This window comes from Pygocentrus nattereri, chromosome 10, assembly GCF_015220715.1.
Source record: "Pygocentrus nattereri isolate fPygNat1 chromosome 10, fPygNat1.pri, whole genome shotgun sequence".
NCBI lineage: Eukaryota > Metazoa > Chordata > Actinopteri > Characiformes > Serrasalmidae > Pygocentrus > Pygocentrus nattereri.
In genome coordinates, this window is record NC_051220.1 from 16,753,625 (window position 1) to 16,777,453 (window position 23,829).

Here is a 23,829-nt window from a genome sequence, read left to right on the forward strand (position 1 = left end):
TTCTACGTATAACACATGTGTTGTGTCCACGCACACACATTGTGAGAAGAGTTCACACTGTGAAGATTTTCTCACACACGCCTAAAGTGACCACCCTTCATCTATTTCATTTACGGTGTCAAAAGGCCATTAAGTACACGTTATTCTGCGTCAGAAAAAAGCAGAAATCATATACAGTATTTAACTTAAAATGACGCAGAGGTGCCAGCAGGTCAGAAGGAGCTACATTGTGTCTTTGTGGATCTAGAGAAGGCATATGATAGGGTACCAAGAGAGGAACTGTGGTACTGTATAAGGAAGTCAGGTGTAGCTGAAAAGTATGTTAGGGTGGTGCAGGACATGTATCAGGATTGTGAGACAGTGGTGAGGTGTGCAGTTGGAGTGACAAATGGTTTCAAGGTGAAGGTAGGGTTACATCAGGGATCAGCTTTGAGCCCCTTCTTGTTTGCAATGGTGAGGGACAGGTTGACAGATGAGGTCAGTCAGGAGGCTCCATGGACCATGATGTTTGCAGATGACATTGTAATCTGTGGTGAGAGTAGAGAGCAGGTGGAAGAGAATCTGGAGAGGTGGAGGTTTGCACTGGAGAGGAGAGGAATGAAGGTCAGTAGAGACAAGACGGAATACATGTGTGTGAATGAGAGGGAGGCAGGTGGAAAGGTGAAGATGCAAGGAGTAGAGGTCGTAAAGGTGGATGACTTCAAATATCTTGGGTCAACCATCCAGAGCAATGGATAGTGCAAAAAAGAGGTGAGAAAGAGGGTGCAGGCAGGATGGAGTGGGTGGAGACGGGTGTCAGGGCTGATGTGTGACAGAAGGATAGCAGCAAGAGTGAAAGGGAAGGTTTACAAGACAGTAGTGCGTCCTGCTATGATGTATGGTTTGGAGACTGTGGCTCTGTCTAAAAGACAGGAGGCTGAGCTGGAGGTGGCGGAGATGAAGATGCTGAGATTTTCGTTGGGAGTGACAAGGATGGACAAGAATAGAAATGAGCAGATCAGAGGGACAGTGAAGGTGGAGCAGTTTGGAGATAAAGCCAGAGAGGCCAGGTTGAGATGGTTTGGACATGTGTTGAGGAGGAATAGTGGATATATTGGGCAAAGAATGTTGGAGATGGAGCTGCCGGGTAGAAGGAGAAGAGGTAGACCTCAGAGAAGGTTTATGGATGTAGTGAAGGTGGACATGGAGATGGTTGGTGTGAAAGTAGAGGAGGCAATGGATAGGGCAAGATGGAGGCAGATGATCCGCTGTGGCAACCCCTAAAGGGAGCAGCCAAAAGAAGAAGAAGAAGAAGAAGAACTGATTATATACCATATGCCAGTTTGAAATAATTCAAAAGTAATGCAGACGTAATTAGATTCGATTACACCAGTGGTCTCCAACCCTCGTCCTGAAGAGTTACCTTCTCGCAGAGTTTAGTTCCAACCTGTGTCCAATAAGCTGCCCCACCCCTTACTTAATACAACAAATTCTTGGAGCCCCCTTCAGCATCACTTTATTTCGGCAGGAACGAAATGTCAATACCACTGTCAGCTTGCTGTAATGATGAGGTAGTTTAACTGGATAATGTACAGTTATGTAGATCGCAACCACCTGGAGCATTTCACTGTTTCGTATTTTCGGCACTTTCTTGTTTGGTTCAGCTTTTGTAGAGCTGATGAATTAAACAGGGAATGTCAGACTTCATCAGTGCTGTAGCCATAAGCCGTGAGTTAAAGCTACACTCAGAACAGTTGAATGGATAAATTACCTACAAGTGTACATTAACAGCTCCTAAACATGATTTTAGTACAGCCTTTAATCATAAGCATCTTCCCTTAATAACCAGACTCTCATTCTTCTTCATGCAATTCGTCCCTCTCTTCTTTGTCTCCATCCCTTCCTGGCCTTGTCTTCTCCTCTGCAGCGCACTGACTTGGATTGTCAGTGCTTTATATCTCCTGAAATATGCTGGATCTCACACATTGCGTGTTCTCTTGGGCTGGGTCACAGCATTAATGATGCGCAGGTACTTGCTGCAGCACCCAGTTGCCAGCAGAGGGAGACCGTTCACTGAAATGTGAGTTTACACTGTGCACTACCATGCAACTGTGCAATTATAACACAACCACAGTTACTCGTCTACGTCTTTACTTTTAATGTAAGTCAATGTAAAGAGGTTTTATTCCATGCAATTTTGTACATTTCTGTTGGTCATTAAATTTTGAAACAGTAGCTGTTGTGTTCAAATGATGTAGAAAAGTAAAAATCAGAAAAAATGGATACACTTGTTTACTGGGCAGTGACAGTATGAAAATTATGTCTGAATGTTAACTCTGATTTATTGATTTTCTCTTTAAAAATGATTTATTATATGATGCATGTTCTTATTCATAATTAACCAAGTAACAAATATTTCCCATGATCACATATTGATAGGATTGATAGGAAGTACCATATCTTATTGGTTTGTTATTTTCTAAATTTGAGGGTTTTTTGAAGGGAATATCTTTTATGCACCATAAACCTGAATAAATAAATTCTGCTTTGGTGTCTTAATTAATCATATAACACAACAGAAGCTTGTAGTAGGTGGAAAAAGCCATCAATGAATCTGAGCTGTGATAGTGTCTAGTGGTGATCAAATCCAGGTGAGAGATGAACACAACAGCTAAGACTTGAAACAAAGGCCTTAACATGGTCAGTGTCTAAAATTTGCTCACATTTAAATAGAGACCTAGAAACAGCGCAGAATATTAAATATTTCTGTTTCATTCTACTTGCCTAAAACCTTCTGTTGCTTATTTCCAGGATTTTTTTTTATTCAGCATTAAAGATTAATTTATACTGCCATCACTTTTCTATTGCTAGATGGACACAACACAACAGTTTAGCAAAAATCTCATTTATACAGTTTTCCTCATATCACAAATGCAGGTGACCAGTCAAGACTAGTGTTGCACAGAAGCAACAAGGGTAAAGTAATAGTCTAATATATTGTAGGTGTACTGCTATGTAGAAGAATAAACCAAAGCATGTTGCAAAGCTAAAAACAATGCACACACACACATCTTCTAAGCCGCTTCTCCTTCTCCATCACAGGGGGTGCTGGAGCCTATCCCAGCAGTCACTGGGCGGAAGGCAGGATACACCCTGGACAGGTCGGCAGTCCATCGCAGGGCAGACAGACAGACAGACAATACACATTCACTCACACACTCACACCTAGGGGCAATTTACCATGTCCAATTGGCCTGACTACATGTCTTTGGACTGTAAGGAGAAAGCAGAATACCCGGAGGAAATCCACGCAGACACAGGGAAAACATGCAAACTCCACACAGAGAGGACGCGGTCACCTGGCCAAGGAATCGAACCCAGGCCCTACTTCCTGTGAGGCGACAGCACTACCTACCACGTCCACGCCTCTAAAAACAATAGTATTAACCATGTTAAAACCTGAATTTAGTCCTATTTTGGTCCAAACATGTTCCAGCTGGCCAACTAGATTTGAGACAAGAGTAAAATTATGTATATTTAACTTATTTGCCATACTTTAAAGACAGCTTTCTTCACTACACATGATTTCATATTCATCACAGGCCTTAGACTCAGCCTTTCCACTTTGTCCATGATGCAACTGATGTAGAGATGTCAGATTTGTTTATCACCGGGACTTTCTCAATGTAAGAGAGTTTCAGTGTCAAGACTAGTGTTCACGCTAATAGTCAAGACCATTAGAGGCTTAACGGAGTCAAGACTGAGACCTGCACACATTAAGTCTCAGTCAAGATCCAGATATGCTTTTTTATAAAAATAAAAAGATGAAAGGCTAAAAGACTGGAAGTTATTTGTAGTTCATTTTACATTCATTGTCATTCATTATACTTAATATATATTAACAAGTAATAGTAAGTAAGTAAATTTTATTTATATAGCACATTTAAAACCAAAGTGCTTCACAATAAAACAAAAAAGGATTCCCACCTTCCAAACACCACTACCACATATTCGCACAACAGTGTACAGACCTCAGTCCACAGATCAATGACTGTAGAATGCTAATCTATAAAAATGTGTTTTAAGCTTTGTTTTAAAAACAGTCACAGATGACGTATGCCTGATGTCACTTAAAAAGCCATTCCAAAGTTTTGGTGCAGCGACAGCAAAAGCACAATCCCTTTTTCGTTTAAGACTAGGCCAAGGAACAGTTAAAAGTGATTGAGAGGCAGACCTTAAAGATCTTGAGCGTAAGTAATATTAGACTTTATAATATATTTAGTAATATATAACAGAAAATAATACATAGCCTAAACATTATTATTTATTATTATATTATAGTCTTAGTCCAACGTTGCATCATATCTTTTGGAAGCGATTGATTCTGAAGTTATTCTCTTTCCGTACTTCTCCAAAACGTATTCAGAATCATCATCCAAAGTCAACTAATTAAAACCCAAACAACACAAATCCAATTTTATTATTAAATGAAAACATAGCACCAATGACATCAGAGGATGTTTGAATTTTGGAACCAATAAACACCAGCAAACAAATAATACCCACGTTTTGTGGTTTTGTTTTGTTTAAAGGTTGATATTCAGTAATGATAGAGAAGTTCAGTTTCCAGTCACCTCAGACAGAGTCACTGCACTTGGTGGTCTCAAAAACAATTTACCCTGAGACCAAGACAAAACAGATTCAAAATGATGATGAGACTGACACAAGACCAAGATCATTAATTTTACCGATACCAGGCTAGTGTACTACAACACTAGTCAAGACATTTCATTCATCCCATGTGGCATCAACAGCCAATGGACTCAATAGGAAAAACAGAAACATGCACACACAAGCTAAAATAATAGTCCAAGGCTGGACAAGAACTATCTTCACATACTTCTCTTCAGCCGCTGTCCATCTTCTCCTCAGACTATAACACCAGTCACTCTCTGCTTTGGCCCCAGCAAAGGTGGTAATTTCACTTTTAAGTTTGAGCTGGTGGTGACACTGTAATTACAGGGGGTGGGGGGGGGGGGGGGCAGAGGGGGGATTTACCGCCCTCTGAAATGGAGAAGATTGACATTCCAGAAGCAGATGGAAGCACGGCCGTAAATACTGCAGCCTTACCTGAGGGTGATTCCCCTCACGCCAGGGTCTGGAAAGTGACCCCATGGTGCAGACTTTACTGATTGCTCATGCAAGTCAAAGGCTTAGCATCAGAGGCAGGTGTGGCAGTGTGGGACGGGACACATATTTCCTTTTGAAGTTCCAGTTCACTGTTGTATTTTTGCCACTCAAAGATTGGCTGACTAAGCCTCAGAGAGGGTTGCATGGTGTTCCGTTTGGACACGCTTTTGAAGACACGGCAACAACCAAGTCTGCAGCCCTCTTTCCTCAAGGTCATGAGTTTCCCAATAGGCAAACATACACAGATAACTCAGAGTAGTTTGTTTGAGAAGGATTGCCATGATATCTGCTTTTCATTAAATCTGTCATAACTTTAACACATCGGAATTATAGGAATACAGAAACATTATTAAAATATTTAACCAAACATCATCATCAAAGAATAGGTTTTATATTAGTAAAAATATTGATAGCAAATTTTAAAATGTTCATTAGATGTTGGTTCAATATGTGCTTTTAACAGTACTTTGGAAAAGGAACCCATTTCCAAAGACATGCTTAAGAACATGAAGCTGATTGTCAGTAGCTGTTTTGTAAATGATTTCTTGTGTAGAAATGGTTTTAAAAAATCAGATTAACAAAATGGTCAACATGTAGTCAAAAAACCAAGATTTTTGGTGTCCAAAATGGGCTTTTTTAGTTTAGCACTGGAGCTTCAAGGCTAATGTTAACAAACAGTTGATGTTTAATAGTCACTCAAACTATTTCTGTAAATCACAACATGGCCAAAAGTATGTAGACACTCCTCCTGATTAGTGAGTTTTGAACCCCCAGCAACTAGAAAGTCGAATAAGTTCATATAGGTGTGATGGTCAGGTGTCCAAAATTTTTTGACCATATTGTATAAATCCATAAAACTTCTCTCAACCCGTTCAAACCACTTTCAGGTCTTTTAATCTTTTCAGAAATAAATAAATAAGTTGTATCCAACCTTTTGATAGACAGTACATATAAAATGTAATGGATGTGTGAAATGTTAGCAAAGCACAGTAAATATGAAATTCAGAAGAGTTCCTGTAAAGGTGTAGGCAGTAGTCCTTCATGCAGCAGTGTGTGAACTGTGTATCAGAGTTCAGGTGACTGTGCCAACATAAGAAATCAGTTTCAAGGAATTTGCTTAAAACATGTTTGTAAAATGACTTTGACCTATAACACTGTCAGTTTTATTTCCTCTCAGTTCCCCCTAACCAACTGAGCGTTGCTCCACTAACAGGAAAACACAGCTCCCTGTTGCCATGGATAATAGTGATTTATGTATTGTGTCTTTCGTTGATACCGTTGTGAAAGTACACGATGCCCAACTACAATTTACAGTAGAGCAAAGATGTAAGATTAGTCTCAGGGTCTTTTAGAAGTCCAGGCGCAGTTGGAGGATATCCTCTCGCTGAACTCACTGAACCCCAGCTTCATTTACGCCTGGAGGTTTGATGTTTAAGGCACAGGGCCCGCTGGGGCGCTCTATGGCTGGAGATTTACTTTGTTCTCGTAGAGCTCTGTCTCCTAATTTCAGCTCCCTCACCTTCCCATCAGTGCCAACACATCCCATCAGTCAACTTACACCAGGGGCTTAGCGGCATCTCGTCCAGCCTGACCCCACATATACCACAGGGCGGACGGTCATCAAAGAGCTTTGAGAAAAGGCCTGTCGTTGATCATGTTCGAGGAGAAAATGGTAACACTAGGTCATGACACTTGGCCCAGAACATAAAAGTGAGACTTCTGGGTGAGAAGGATATGGTCATATGGATTTTTTCAGCCTTACCTTTAGCCAAACAGTTGTTAAAGGATATATGCAAGACCAATAAAAGAGTACATCTCACAGTGGGTCAATCATAAAATTAGGAAACACGCATTGCATTTGTCTGTCTTATCTTCATCTTCTAAGTTCTGCTTCTGTCCATGAATAAACTGAAGCACTTGAGGCTGTTTGTGAGTTTCAGTGGAACCAGCAGTTAGCAAGTTTCTATTGCTGTTTATGATGCCTGAGAAGATGAGGATTTAACATCTAAAGGCTTTTACAAATTTTAAATTGAACTCAGAGAGCTCTTCAGCTGAGATAAGCATAGCACATGTGCTATTTGAGCCAGAGGTGAGGACCCTCTTAAGGCTAAGTCCTGGGAGCAGCTTCACCACGTAGCAACAGCCTGGTGTTGGAAAGACCATCCAGTCCCCTAGCAGTCATCAGATATCATGTCTGGTCTCACTTGGAAGAGATGATGCGGCAAGGACAATGACAGGTTCTCAGAACTGTCAGGCAATTCAAAAACACCTGCATGATGCTTGACTGTATACACATGCTAAGCTTTCAGCTATCATGCTTAGGAGAGATAATGGAACAGTCTTCTTTGCCAAGAGCCTGTTGTACCCAGCATATTCAGCTTAGATAGGATTCCTGGGTTTCATTTTTACAAAACCTAGCAAACAAATGTAAACATAGTCAACTTGTATTACTACAGTGGTTAAAAACTTTCTCTTTTATCCCAAAATAAAGCTATACAGTCTCTTCTAATAAAGGCATTACTAATATGGATTAAATTCTTTTCACATGCTGTTTGCTATGGTAGTATGTGGTTTTGGATGCAGCTAAGTTTAGATAATCTATGATTTAACCCTTGGAGTAATACTAGCTGTATATTCTTTATAACTAAGAATTTACAATTCTATAACTACTTTTTTCACATCACTAGGATTGTCACCTGTCCAGAATTATCCTGAATTTTGTTTGTCTGTCCAGGAAAAAATGGACACAAATATGTCCTAGATTCAAAGCATTTTCACATGTTAGCATTTGTTATAAAGTTTTTAGTCAAACCATTTATACAAAGAATGGGTTTGATTGGTTCGGATTACCTTCAGCGTAGGGACAATTGTTTCAGAATGACATACTGTTGGTGACATGTTTAGACACTATGCAACACTGCGACAAGAAATCAGGTTCTGTATCTGAAGAGTCACCTCTAACCCTCTGAGCACAGAGAAACATTGAAAACATTCCATGTGGATGGGAAGCTAAAACGCCCTTAGACCTATGTATGTAAATGAGCTCAGTTTCGATTAATTGCCCTGCATAATGCCCCATCAAAAAACATTCCGAGCTGAAAAACTCCTTATAACTTCAATGTGTATGAGTGGGACTAAATTTCTACATACACTGATCAGGCATAACATTATGACCACCTCCTTGTTTCTACACTCATTGTCCATTTGATCAGCTCCATTTATATAGGTGCACTTTGTAGTTCTACAATTACAGACTGTAGTCCATCTGTTTCTCTGATACTTTGTTAGCCTCCTTTTACCCTGTTCTTCAGTGTTCAAGACCCCTCTGGACCCTCACAGAGCAGGTATTATTTGGGTGATGGATCATTCTCAGCACTGTAGTAACACTGACGTGGTGGTGGTGTGTTAGTGTCTTGTGCTGGTATGAGTGGATTAGACACAGCAGTGCTGCTGGAGTTTTTAAACACTGTGTACACTCACTGTCCACTATATCAGACAGTTTACTACCTTGTAAGTATACTTTGTAAATGTAAAGTGAGAGATGACCACTGTACAGTTTGTGTTGGTCATCCTCTAGTCCTTCATTAAGTTAATTAAGTGATACTTTTTTAATCTCACAAACAGGGAAATTCCACCTCCGCATTTAACCCATCCATGAAGTGAAACACCACATACACACTAGTGAATACACACACACGCACACACACTAGGGGCAGTGAGCACACATGCCCAGAGCTGTAGGCAGCCCTATCCACGGCGCCCAGGCAGCAATTTGGGGTTAGGTATCTTGCTCAAGGACACATCAGTCATGGACGGTCGGCACTGGGGATCAAACCGGCAAACTTCTGGTCACAGGGCCAGGTCCCTAACCTCCAGTCCAAGCCCCATGGGCCTCACAGGATGCTGTTGGCTGGATATTTTTGGTTGGTGGACTATTCTTTGCCCAGCAGTGACACTGAGGTGTTTAAAAACTCCAGGAGCACTGCTGTGTCTGATGCACTCAGACCAGTGCAACACAAATATCAGTGCTGAGAATGATCCATCACCCAAATAGCACTTGCTCTGTGAGGGTCCATGGGGGTCCTGACCACTGAAGAGCAGGGTAAAAGGGGGCTAACAAAGTATGCAGAGAAACAGTCTGTAATTGCAGAACTACAAAGTGCGCCTATATAGTAAGTGGAGCTGATAAAATGGACAATGAGTGTAGAAACAAGAAGATGGTCATCATGTTATGACTGATCAGTGTATGTCTGCTTGTTCAGCTGAATAAGCAGATATATATGTAAAGGTGTCAGTTTTCATGATATCACAAAAACTGAATTCAGAACAGGCTGTTTTTGGCAGCTTACTTTCCAGAAATGGGCTGTATGGACTGGAAAGTGAGTAGTACACTTTGAAACTTAAAAAAGTGAGGAATATGTTATAGGCCGTTTAAAATGAATGATTTCCATACAAAATAATAGGATTGTGGTGGGAATGTTGTCTATGGAGCTATTTTCAGAAATGGCATTGCACGCACACACACACACATACACACACACACACACACACACACACACACCCTCCAGAGAAATTTCTGCTGATGATATCTTGGGCTAGTGTTAACACCTCAGGGTCAGAGGCCATGAGGGTCAAAGAGCAGAGAAGTCTCTTGTAGAATCTTGCCACACAGCCAAGACTGAATGGCTTTTTATCCAGTCTGCCCCAGTGCTAATCTCTAGCGCTCTGCTGGCTTATGGAGAAACATTTCTTTCTAATTCTTTTGTTGGAGCCTGATTGCACCTTGCATTCATGCCTGGATCATATCTGGATAAACTTTGGCTAGATTCCATTTATACTTTGCACTAAAATGTGCCCCGCATAAAATGCATGTCAATACATGCATCATTTCTGTTTCACTTTTGTTTACACTTTTGCCCATTACAAGTCAACAAGCTTACTTTCATTGGCTGAGTCTTTCATATCCTCCATCTTTCATTTTATTGTTTATTCTCTCACCTGCTAGTCAGTCCTCAGAAGGCACATTTTTGCTCACCTAATTGTATACAGAACATTAAAATGCATTTTGTTTACACTTGTGTTAAATCCAAGATCTGTATCTGACCAATTCCAAATGTGGCTTGAGTGATCCAGTCGTAATCCACTCACAATGTGTCCTGGGGGTGTTTACACCAGGCTTTTCATGCCGATCGCCAAAAACGCATGTTAATGCAAGATGTAAACACGACCTTTGATGCATTTCATGTAACTTCACACAGATGTAGACGTCTTCAGTATTTATGTCATCATCATTCTCCTGTACATTCCTTTTGACTAAACAAATGTCCAGGGTGGAATGGCTGGGCACACATGTCTGGACTCGAACAGCTCAATTAAGGCCACAGCTATTTGGGAGAAGAGAACAGGTTTATCCAAAGCATCCAGAGGTCACATTCACTTGGCGTTGGTCATGACATATAATGATATAATCACGGTGAACTTTGTCACACCTTCTCTAAATTCTGTTGTCTGAAAAGATGTAAAAAAGATACAAAAATACATACATATTTGTGATACAAAGTAAAATAAATAAAAATTAATTATAATAAATGTAATAAAATATTGGACAGAAGTGAATTGGTGGAAGGCTGAGTGGGTGTGAGAATTTTTCCATCACCGACTTTCCAAAGCAAAGCTGTGAGACAATTAAGAGGGATGCCTGGTCTTTGAGAGAGTCCATCTAGCTGGGCTTAAAAGGCCATCATAAGCTGGTCAGTAGGACTCTGCTGGACTGGTGCAACTACATTAATCACATTTCTGCTTTATTTGTGGGACACTATATATTAACTCTTAGCCAAAAGGTTATAACCATTCTTTACTCTAGAATTTGTGAAGAACCCCTTTTTGGTTTATGATCATGACCTGACATGTGGAAAGCGCCCTTAAAAAGAGTTCAGGTTTGACATCAGAACAATAGCAGAACGCTTTTTTGAGTGATCATAGTTCTAATGAAGAATTGAAGAACCACAATTTGTGAGAGTGTGGATAGCCTTGTTTTATATTACCAGGGCCATTTCCTCTATTACCAGGGCTCTCCTCTGACCCCTATCATGTTATTTCATATGCAAGAATGAACCATTTTGATCAGGGAAACGTTTATGTACAGAGGGAATAGAATCTTTTTCTAGCATTATATAGCATTATAGCATTTCTTTCATACACATAAAATAAATAAATAATTTTACAAAATTAATGCTGTGTGCTTTTTGATATTTAAGATGCAAAGGCATTAGTGCTTTTCTGCCAGTGTGCTTATAGCTGATTCAGAACTGTTAGATATAGCTGAGTCATTTCAATATGTTGCATAATTAAAAAGGTGAGAAAGAACAGTGTGAGAAGATAGAGGGAAGCATTGGTGGTGTTAAATGTAGTCTAGCTGAAATGAAATCAATGAAATCATTTTCTCCATAACTTGAGAACAATGAGGACAACAGCTTGGCAGAGTGGATTGAGAGTGTAGGACAAATATTGTCACAGTGTAGTCAATAATCTTCTTTTTTTTTTACATTGTAAGCTTTGTTCACCAAGCAGCTATGAGGTGTTTAGTGTATTGTTTAGCAGCTGGATTGACACCAATAGAACAAGAACTAAATGGAATGAAATCAGGCTCCATCCAACTCATCTTGGGTTCCAGTCAAGAAAGCAGCAGACTGTATAATTCTGTTGGTTTTGTGCTCTCTGATGCACTTTTCGATCTAGTGTAGGAACAGGAGATATGATTTCTGAGGAAAATTCACATCCAGTCCAGTCATTCCCAACCCTGGTGCTAAGGTAGCCCTTCCCTATATGTTTTACAGTGTTTTCCCTGCTCTAATGTGTCTACTTCAACTCAGGAAAGGGTTGCTAATTAGCTGTTTGGCTGAATCAAGTGTGTTAGAGTAGAGAAAAGGCCAAAATCTTCACATCAAAGGGCAGAGGTACAACCTCAATTCCAATGAAGTTGGGACGTTGTGTAAAACATAAATAAAAACAGAATATGATGATTTGCAAATCCTTTTCAACCTATATTCAATTGAATACACTACAAAGACCAGATATTTAATGTTCAAACAGATAAACTTTATTGTTGTTTGCAAATATTCACTCATTTTGAATTTGATGTCTGCAACACATTCCAAAGAAGTTGGGACAGAGGCATGTTTACCACTGTGTTACATCACCTTTCCTTTTAACAACACTCAATAAGCGTTTGGGAACTGAGGACACTAATTGTTGAAGCTTTGTAGGTGGAATTCTTTTCCATTCTTGCTTGATGTACAACTTCAGTTGCTCAACAGTCCGGGGTCTCCATTGTCGTATGTTGCGCTTCATAATGCGCCACACATTTTCAATGGGAGACAGGTCTGGACATTGTCTTGCTGAAATAAGCAGGGACGTCCCTGAAAAAGACGTTGCTTGGATGGCAGCATATGTTGCATGAAAACCTGTATGTACCTTTCAGCATTAATGGTGCCTTCACAGATGCACAAGTTTCCCATGCCATGGGCACTAACACACCCCCATACCACCAGAGATGCTGGCTTTTGAACTTTGCGCTGGTAACAATCCGGACAGTCCTTTTCCTCTTTGGCCCGGAGGACACGACGTCCATGATTTCCAAAAACAATTTGAAATGTGGACTCGTCAGACCACAGGACACTTTTCCACTTTGCATCAGTTCATCTCAGATGAGCTCAGGCCCAGAGAAGCCGGCAGCGTTTCTGGGTGTTGTTGATATATGGCTTTCACTTTGCATGGCAGAGTTTTAACTTGCACTTGTAGATGGAGCGACGAACTGTGTTCACTGACAATGGTTTTCTGAAGTGTTCCTGAGCCCATGTGGTAATATCCGTTACAGAATGATGTCGGTTTTTAATGCAGTGCTGCCTGAGGGATTGAGGGTCACGGGCATTCAATGATGGTTTTTGACCACTGGGTCAAATAACCATGTTCCTTTTAAAATAAAAATGCCAAAAAGTGTTGTTTTGAACAGTATGGTAGAATTTTGGTTTCATAAAGAACCTTTCAATTGATGTTTTTTTTTCAATGAATCACCACATAATGTAAATGTTCTATACCATTTAAAGTTTTTTTCCTAGAACTGCATGTGCAAGCCAAGGACCATTTAGGAACCTTTATTTTAAAAGTGCACATAGTTCCAGTTCCTTTTAGGCGATGTGTTTAGCTCCAGTAAATAAGCAAGCAATTATTCACATGCACTACTAAAGCCTTTAACACTTCTGTTAGCCCCTCATTGTACTCAGCCCACCCACCTCCAACCTGCAAACAAACACCAAGCAAATATCAGCTGCACTGGTACAATGCTCCCATCTGCCTTTAAAACACAATACAAGCACAGTTCAACTTCTCAACCCATTGACCACACACACACACACACACACACAAAGTCTTCGTTTGGAAGGCACTGAAATTTTGGCCACACAAATGTTTCAGTTAAATAAAAAATGGTACTTCCATTTTTTGAAGAAAACAGGCCAAACATGTCAGAATTAAAAAAGTCTACAATACAGTGTCTTTATATATAATTTACATTGTATTGAAATTGAGAAATAGTACTTAAAAACTTTTGATTCTTCACAGGCATGTGCACAGATGAGCCCTTGTCCACTTGCCCTCAGACAAGGGTGCCTTATTTACTCTTGTTTACACTCTTTGTACATTTCATCAGCTCCACTTACTATCTAGGACCACTTTGTAGTTCTACAATTACAGACTGCGTTTTTAAACACTGTGTCCACTCACTGTCCACTCTACCTACCTGGTTGAGTCTTTTGATCAAATATCTGCCTGTCATAGAAGCAAACTCATGATTTTGACCCATCTGCATGAATGTCTCCATCTCCTAAAAGCACCAAGCCAACAAAGTTCCACTGCAAACTTGAAATACTGTGAAACAGAATCAGTTCTGGGAAACACAGACCAATCTCAAATAAGGCATGTCAGATCAAAATGAGGAAATCTGGAAGAATAGTTCACAAAGTGATCCCCCTGAGAAACATAAATCTCCATTACATCCAGATCAAGCCCATATTCCAATTATTTTCATTTTCTGAATGACAAATGGAAGTTTCCTGTGTCTACAAACCTTTTTTCAAGCATATCGATTTGGTGGTTGTCTTTTGTGGGCAAAGTAAACACAGAGCCTTTGTTATTCTTTGAGTAACTGTCCACATCATACACTTGGGGAAATTATAATCATTGCCAGCAAATTGCTGGGCTTTCATCTGGCCAACTTACGTCTACAAATGCACAACCCTTAGCAAAGCTGGGCATGCACTTTCTACAGTACTGGATCTGCTGCTACTTCAGGATTGGCTCTGAGCCTTTTTCAGAAATAGACTAAAACATTCCTCTATACTACAATTTATACATTTAAAATATACATTTACACCAATTAAGGCTTGTGACAAATATACTGTGAAATCTGTGTGGGGTGAAACTGTTGTTACTGTAATATCCACTGTGGTGTTGTTGTTTATCCATGCTGATACGTCACGTGGTTTGTCACTTGTAACAGTTCAGTGTCATGCCAATGAAGTTATTACATTCTTTCATAACACCAGCACTATTAGCACTACACTACTACACCAACTGAGGGGGGATCAAAATAATAAGGCCAGGACCAATTGGAGAATAAATCTGACACAAACTGGCCAAAAGCTACTTTTAAGCTACTTTGTGGCCGAATCTATTGTAAAAACTGTTAAATAGAATTTAATTGAATTTAAAATTACAAAAACAGACGGCAAACCTCTTATTGATCCATATGAATATTTTGAATATTCATGTCGTCTTACATGGGAAAAAATATAAATGGACATAATGGAACAGACCACTGTGTTGTAGACTTTGTGTAGGTTGTTCCCTACAGACGAGGACTCTGAGTCCAGTGTGTATAATGATGATTCCCAGTTGCTGTAGTATTAGTGGTACAGCCATATGCTAAGACGTCCACACTTTTGCACATTTTAATGCACTATTGCTGTATGGTATAATTATTATTCCCTAACTAAAGGTACTGAAGATATGCTACCCCAGTGACAGTTCAGTGCCTTTTCTTAAAGATTATGTCAAGCTCTAATAAATGGGAGGAGCTTTAGAATTATGCCATATGCCATATTTATATTTATTCTCTGTAGAGGATGTAACTTAATTTCCTTTGAAAAATAAACAAAGCATGTCATTTAACCAAACGTTCAAACTTTTGCATAAAACTGAAGTAGTCAGAGCTGTTTCTTGCTATAAGCATATAAGCAGTTGCTTAGGGCTCTCAAGCACCCAGGGCACCCCAAATAAATACATTTTGAAATATATTCAATATGCTTTGCAAAAGAATAAAAATAAAAAGTGCAATGAGTCCAGAGATTTTCTTATTAGTAGCATTTATTATTGTACTATTTGTGCCTAAAACAATATGACTGCAGTGGCTGGGTGGGTGGGTCGGGGGCGGTGGCGGAGGGTTTGAGTATGTTGTCTTTTAGGGCCCCCAAAGTAGTTGTAGTACTAGTAGTAATATTGGCATGCAGAAGGAGGTAGAGTACCCTAGATCCATCCTAAAATTGAAAATATCTGATATAACAACTCAAGTAAAATTGAAAGAATCTTTTTCAAAGAAGAACTTCAGTAGAAGTATAAAAGTAGCAGTTCAAAACACTGCCTAAGCACTGAAAAACTCATAGAACTCCAGTGAAACGTCTTAGCACACATTTCCAGTGGAGGATCATAGTAGGTTTGTAAGGTGGTGCTCTTCTCTTCTTGATGGCTTAATATAAAACGATAAACCTCAAAAGTCAGAGGTATGAGACAGAGCAAGGCACTGCAAATGCTATCACCAGCGTGACAACACAAACATAATCAGTACAACACAAAAATAATCAGTAACTAAATGTTAAAGAGGAGGTCCACCAATTTTTTTCAAATCTTTAGTGTAATTACACCTTGAAAGGTAACAATGGAGAGACTTATAGACACTTGTAAACCAGTTACAAATATGCTGCCTGATGTCTGAGACATGGCTTTACAATAGTTTTGAGATAAAATTTTGATCTAAAACACTTTTTGTATTCCTTCATGGCAGAGTGGTGTTATAAAGCCATGTTTCCATTATTTTTCCATTATCAACATTACATCTAAAACATACACTATATTGCCAAAAGTATTCACTCACCCATCCAAATTGAATTCAGGTGTTCCAGTCACTTCCATGGCCACAGGTGTATAAAACCAAGCACCTAGGCATGCAGACTGCTTCTACAAACATTAGTGGAAGAATGGGTCACTCTCAGGGGCTCAGTGAATTCCAGCATGGTACTATCATAGGATGCCACCTGTGCAACAAGTCCAGTCATGAAATTTCCTCACTACTAAATATTCCACAGTCGACTGTCAGTGGTATTATAACAAAGTGGAAGCGACTGGGAACGACAGCAACTCAGCCACAAAGTGGTAGGCCACGTAAAATGATAGAGTGGGGTCAGTGGATGCTGAAGCGCATAGGGCACAGAGGTTACCAACTTTCTGCAGAGTCAATGCAAGGTCCATAAAGACATGAATGAGCGAGTTTTGTGTGGAAGAACTTGACTGGCCTGCACAGAGTCCTGACCTCAACCAGATAGAACACCTTTGAGATGAATTAGAGCGGAGACTGCGAGCTGGGCCTTCTCATCCAACATCAGTGTCTGACCTCACAAACGCACTTCTGGAAGAATGGTCAAAATTCCCATAAACACTTAAAGCCTTCACAGAAGAGTTGAAGCTGTTATAGCTGCAAGGGTGGGCCAACATCATATTAAACCCTATGGATTAAGAATGGGACGTCACTCAAGTTCATATGCGTGTGAAGGCAGATGAGCGAATACTTTTGGCAACATAGTATATTAAAAAAAAGATGTGTAGATTTTGGTTGCTTTGGATAGTAAATATAATAGCAATATTTGTCTTGCACACATTGCAACTCCTGGTTCCTACCAGCACCACTGTAAAGAAATGTGATTTAATAAGTTTCTCTACAATGAACCATTGTATGACTTTGTTTACAATGAACCATCGTTGAATGACTTTGTTTACATTTCAAATATGGAAATGCGTACAAAAAACAAAAATCAGTGGAATTCCACCTTAATGACAAAAATGAGCACAGTCTGCTGCCTGCTAGAAGATAAATGCTGGATGGCTTTTAAACCTGTACGGAAATCTGATATGTCATGCTGGTTACATCTCATAATAATTAAATTAATGCATGGCCATGCCTTATTAACTCATGGGAACAAGACCCCAATGCGTGGCCATAACTTAGTAAGGTATGGGAACTAGATAATTAAGTGTGGCCACGACTTAGTAAGGCGTGGGGACAAGATGATGCATTACTAAGTCATGGCCACGCATTAGGATCTCATTCCCATGCCTTAACAAGTCATGCAAGACTGCATCATGGCAATCATGGCCTTGTGACCGGAAGGTTGCCGGTTCAATCCCCAGAGCCGACAGCACATGACTGACGTGTCCTTGAGCAAGACACCTAACCCCCAACTGCTCCCCGGGCGCTGCGGATAGGGCTGCCCATCGCTCCAGGCAAGTGTGCTCACTAGGGTATATGTGGTGTTTCACTTCACGGATGGGTTAAATGTGGAGGTGAAATTTCCCCATTGTGGGACTAATTAGGATCTCATGCTTTGGTAAGTTAAGACATTTAACTTTTGGATCACATATTTACTGTCTTGTCTGATACAAACACAGTTTTTTTAAAGCAAAAACTCTTAATGAAACACATCACCACTATACATTAATGCTTTCTATCATATATTGTTAAATAGATATGTTACACATATATTATTATATACGGTGATATGTGACTGAAATATGTCCCATATTTGAAATTGGCCACTTCATATATGCAACACATATGTCCATATGTCACTAATATAAGTTGAGTATAAGGGGAATCTATATGTGCTAATATATGTCATATATTTAAAGTCCATAGTTTGTGATATACGATTTCCCTGTGGGAAGACAAGCGGGCTCCTCTTCGCTCTTCCACCTCGGCTCGCTGGCCCAAGTACGCCCTCTCTTCGCCACTCCGGATTGGACGGTGGCTACGTCAGTCAAGAGGAGGGGGCGCCTCCCACCTCTATATCCCCCTAATGTCAGTGTGAGTATCAGATTGCATCCCAGCGCTGCAGAGTCGGTGACACAGCGCGGTCCAGCATCCGACACGCAGCTTACCCACAGCACCAAAGAGGAGCGACTCTGGCGAGCGTTCTTCAAGCGTTAGACAAACTTCAGAGGCAACGTCTCTCTTTCTAAAACAGCTGCAGCCTGAGGAAGGGCCAGATGTCCACCTAGCATCTTGTGCCACCTTCCCGCGTCGAGATCCACTTCTTGCAGCTCGTGTTTAACTTGGAAACTCTGGAACCTTTGGAGAAACTTGGACTTTCTGAGGGAGGTCTCCCACTGCTCTCCACACTGCCACTGCAGAGCGCGCGTGTGAACTGAGTGCGTGTTCAGTCGTTTCTGACCTCTCCTCCTCTTCGTGAAACATGCATCACGAGCCTCTGCTCGCCCTGCTGCTGCTGCACTTCCCCGCGCTGCTACGCGTGCTCGCGGCCTACGAGTGCACGCCGTGCGCGCGTCGCACGTGCCCGAGCGCGGTGGCGACAACGGCAGGAGCGCGCGCCTGTGAGGACGGCCGCGCGCTTTCCCGCGACCCGTGCGGCTGCTGCGCGCCTCAGTGCACGCGCCTCGAGCTGGAGCTGTGCGGGGGGAGAGACTGGACACTGGGCTACTGCGGCTTGGGACTCACGTGCGCCGCGCTCAACCGCACCGGAGCCGTAAACATCCCCGAGATCGGAGCGTGTAAAGGTGAGTGTGAGGAGCTGAAGGATCCTGCAAGACCTGTAAGACATGGGGAGGGAAGCACAGTTGGGTGATGTCCAGCTTCTTGCTTTGAATTTTCCTGTTCCACCTTTTCTTACCATTCTGGCACTTCAGACCCGAGGAGCTGGCGAATAGGAAGCCAACTTCAGCCTCGTATTAAAAAGATGTGTTGAATCAGGTGTGCTTGAGGAAAATCACCGAACTGTGCAGGAATCTGGAGTTCCCCACCCCACCACTGCTTTAAGAGTTAGTTGGGTTTCCCTCACCCAAGGAAAGCATAGGCTACAAAGTTTCTAAAACATGTTTTTAAATAACTAAGGCAAAGCCTTTAAGGCTCACCGACCTGTCGGAACACCAGTGTTTAATTTAAAGTTCCATTGTTGCTATGGGGCAGTGATGGAAAGTATTTCATTCAATCAACCGATTCCTTCGAACTGATTCGAAGTAACTGAGTTTAGTTCAATTGAATCGAATGTCAGATCCAACGATTCATTGATTCATAAGTCAACATTACTCTCATCTCCTCCATGACGTTCAGTTCAGACTCTCATGTCGCTTATTCTCCTCTCTAGAAGATGTTAGCAGCTCAACGTTACAGTGTGGAAGTTCGTACTTTTATGAGGTCCAAATAAAAAAAAGTTTATCAGAGTCTCTCCGCATGTCGCACGGATTCTATAAATACTTCAGTTGGATTTGTGACTGAAATGAATCAGCTCAAAAGAACGATTTGTGCACGAGCCACGAGACGGTTAGCTTACGGACTAACGACTTTTAAGGCAGTAAATGTAAATGAACGACACTAAATGCTTAATTTTTATAATACTCTGCCTTCGGTTGTTTAAGTCCTCGGTGTAGAGGTCGTCATTATCATCGTCCCGTCTGTTATTCTCTGGAAAACCCGAGGAAAGCAGGTTTTTAATGCAGGTTTTACTAGCTACTACACTTGCACGCTTGAGGTAACTTATGTGAATTATTGTAAGAAAAAGGAGAGCAACGTCTTTTTGTGTAACTTGGTGAACTTTACCTCACTTTCTGCTCTCTTAAGGGAAACTTTTACTTAAGACACTTTATGCAACACTAAAGATGTGATTGTGCGTTGGGGGTTAATCCCAATTGTTGATAATAATACTGGAATTGGCTCTGTCACTCTGTTGGCTCATCTCTTGTGGGCCTGAGCCAGCTGAGCTCAGGACTCTCTCTCCAGTGTGTGTTTGAGACTGGTTAACTTCTTCTGTGACCAGCTTTAAGTACCCATTATTCTGACAGGCGGTGCGAAGAAGAAAATGCTGATAGACTTCAGGTTTATACAGTTGAGTGAACACTCCGACAGAATCATTTCGCTCATCATAGTTGGGTTAATCTAGTGTTTCCCAACTGTATGTCCGGGATGAATCTACAGATTTTAGTTTTCCCAGTTTGACCAAAGCACACAAGTCCTGCATTTCAGTGAAAGTAGTAACGCCTATTATAAAATATTGTTTGAGTGAACGTGAACGTCCTCTGTTTCTAATTTTGCTTAAGCTAAAGTACAAAAACCCTTGCTTTTAAATGAACCTAAGTATGGAAAGTAAAAGTAATGTGAATTATTGTAGCAATAACAATTATTTCAGCGTAACTGAGAACTGTTTCTGTTATTCTTGGTTGCTAGTGAAGATCAGTTGCCAGTTCACCACATAGTACTTTCCTAGCAGCACAACTCAGGCACAACACAATGGACAAAGAGCAGACATGCACTACGCTGGTTTACAGCCCTGACCTGCCTGGGCAAAGCATCATTACACCAGTCTGACACTATTCTGACACTTAAAGTTGTTGCTGTACAGCTTATATGGGTGCAGTAGGTCAAACAGATTAGCCAGCTGACCCTTCACTAAGCCCCAAACACCCCGAGCACAATGAAAACTCCATATTTGACTGTTCAGCCTGTGAAATTCTTGGTATGCATAACTACATACAAAAATTCAGAAAAGGAGAAGGCCAACATGTCTCCAGGGTACATTTGAAGTCTACATACACAACATCTGTTCTCGTGACAGTCCAATAATGCTCAAATGATAGAGAATACAGCCTACAGGTAACAATGATGTGCTATGATTGGTTTACTTCGATCTGAATGAGCTTTATAGGGCTTGGTAGTTAGGAGATGGATGCAACATGAGTGACTAGACAAGACTGATGTTGGGAAACACTGATCTAAGCTACAATCAGAAACAGTTTTACTCTTCTGGCACTTTACAAGTATCAGGATTTTGCTGTGGTGTCACTGGTCAAAAAACACACACAGTACATCCAGTAGTGTACATTGTGTGCATACCCTGTATTTGTGAAAAAGAAATTACTTCTGATATTTAAGGGGGCCATATCCTACACTTTTCTTGTGTTTTATTTTTTTCTATTGAGTTACACTTCTATGTATCAAAAATAGTCACAAATAATATGACTATTTTTTTCCAATCTCGCTTCATCCCTTAGAATTAAACAGGCTGTTTCTGTTGACGTGTATTTAAGACTGATACAGGAGAAATGAGCTCTGTTCTGATTGATTGTCCTGTCTGGGCTGAAACTCCCTTCTGTATGAATGGACGGAGATAGACTCCTGTAGGCTGAATAAGTGGATCAGTGTAAACGAGTCAGTTCTCATAACATTATAGAAACAATACATTCAAAACCAGCTGTTTTTTTCAGCGTGGTTTCCATGTATGGACAGGGTAGTGATGGTTTTGAAACTGACAATTTTTACACTTAACTTGAAAATCCTTTATTTACAGGAGCTTTGAAATTTTTATTTCTACAATATAGGCCCTTACACACACGTGAATAGCCAAACTGACTAAAATTTATGGGTTTACAGGCGGGCTGTGTAATAAATCCTTTGTTAAATGGTTAGAATTGCAATACTGAAAGGCTACAGTAGGCTGTTATATGCAAATAGATCCCAGTTTTTTTGTATGTGTGATCTTCCTAACCAATCACGGCCCTTAAGATTAAAAGACCCTTATTAGTCCCACAAATGGGGAAATTTCACATCCGCATTTAATCCATCCCTGAAGTGAAACCTCACATACACTTTAGTGAGCACACACACACACACACACACACTTGCCTGGAGCGGTGGACAGCCCAATCTGCAGCACCCGGGGAGCAGTTGGGAGTTAGGTGTCTTGCTCAAGGACACCTCAGTCATGTGCTGTTGGTTCTGGGGATCGAACTGGCAACCTTCTGGTTACAGGACCAGCTCCCTAACCTCCAGCCCATGACTGCCCCCCTTCTTGGCATTCTGTGTAAGTGTAAATGATAGCTAGAGGCTGAACGTTAGAAATATATTTGATTAATAATACTTTGTTTGTTTCCTAGTTAGAGCTGGTGGACAGTGACTTTCAAACAACCCAGGCCGCCACTAACACAAATTTGTGCTTAGTGCATGTGTGTTTGGATCTGGCTTCCTTGAAGAAGCCAACAGCATTGTGATGTCCTCTGAGTGTTATTTGTAACTGGATTTTCTCGTGGACTTCAACCTAAACAAAAAGACTGCTTGTAACCTAACCTCACAAAGGTGAGAGGTTTTGTAGCTAAATGACCCTCACTTCTCTTTGGGGGGAGCAGCTCGTGTTCATCTCAGGGGACAGTGCTCTTGATTGAGTTCTGTTTACAAGTGGAGGGCTGGAGGTTAATCCTGACTTGGACCTAGTGTGCCCTTGGCAAATTAGCTGCTTTGAATTAGGCAAAGAGTTAATGGCTTCTGTGATTGAGCTGAGACGGGCTGCAAGTTGATGGGGTCCCCTGTGGCGCTGAATGGGGGGCTGGATCAACGCCGAATACACTTGCTCCTGAATAAACTTTTCTTAGTTCTCTCTCTCTGTTTCTCTGATCTAAGATTTTCTGAGAGGCAGTGAATTTGAAAGTGATTGAGCTGCGAATCAGGAGTTTCTGTGAAAGCGCTTCCGCTTGTTTTGGCTTTTCTGATCCAGCCGAGTGAAAGGCTTATTCTCTGGGTGGTCAGTGCGCGCGCGCGTGTGTGTGTGTGTGTTTGCGTATGTGTGTCGGGAGGGACTGTGGGGAGGTAGGAAATAACCTTTCACTCCAGGTTGTACAGGTGACATTAGCATTTTAGGATGTTAAAGCCTGATGAGGAAAGCTTGATGAGGTGTATAATCACCATCCTCTGTCTGATTGCAAGCAGCTGAATCATCATCATGTTCATGCATTATGTATGATAGGATCCATTAATAATCCCACTTCTCTCTCAGCTAATTAAATAAATGAAGTCATTTGTATTCAGCTGATTAATTGGGTAATCTAATAGTGATATGGAAGTTAAAGGTGCTCTCATAATGAAATTATAGGATGATGTCCTACATTTTCCCACTTTATTTGCATTTGTACATGTAAAACAACTTGTTTTGACTTAATTTTCCATTTTGCTTGTTTTCTCTGTCACATTGATCAGCTACTGTAATTCAAGACTTCACTTGCAGGGTCTACACTTAAATGATTTATTCTAACATTCATATGGCCCTTTTTAGACTATAAATTTATAGACCAAGATATGCCATATGGCAAGAATAATGTATATAAATCTAATTCTCATGTTTTACTATGTAATATCTTGAATATTACCACATCCTTTCTGGACATAGGCTCTTACCAGTGCACTTAGCATACCTTCCCATGTTCCATTTCAGTGATTTAGGAAGCAGTGACCACTTCTCCTGCTTGTGGGAAGTGCCTGTCCAGATCTCTTCTCTC

The 23,829-nt window shown here is 40.8% G+C and overlaps 1 protein-coding gene across 2 annotated transcripts in view; it reads left to right on the top strand.

Annotated features, from left to right (window-relative positions):
• Nucleotides 1–18,355: 18,355 nt before the first annotated feature.
• Nucleotides 18,356–23,829, top strand: part of LOC108430670 (cysteine-rich motor neuron 1 protein-like) — a 65,451-nt gene continuing 59,977 nt past the window's right edge. For both annotated transcript variants that reach the window (XM_017703300.2, XM_037541824.1), the window contains exon 1: nucleotides 18,356–19,068. In XM_017703300.2, the coding sequence (XP_017558789.1) occupies nucleotides 18,747–19,068 (322 nt within the window). In that variant the 5' untranslated portion in view covers nucleotides 18,356–18,746. The remainder of the gene's footprint in view (nucleotides 19,069–23,829) is intronic.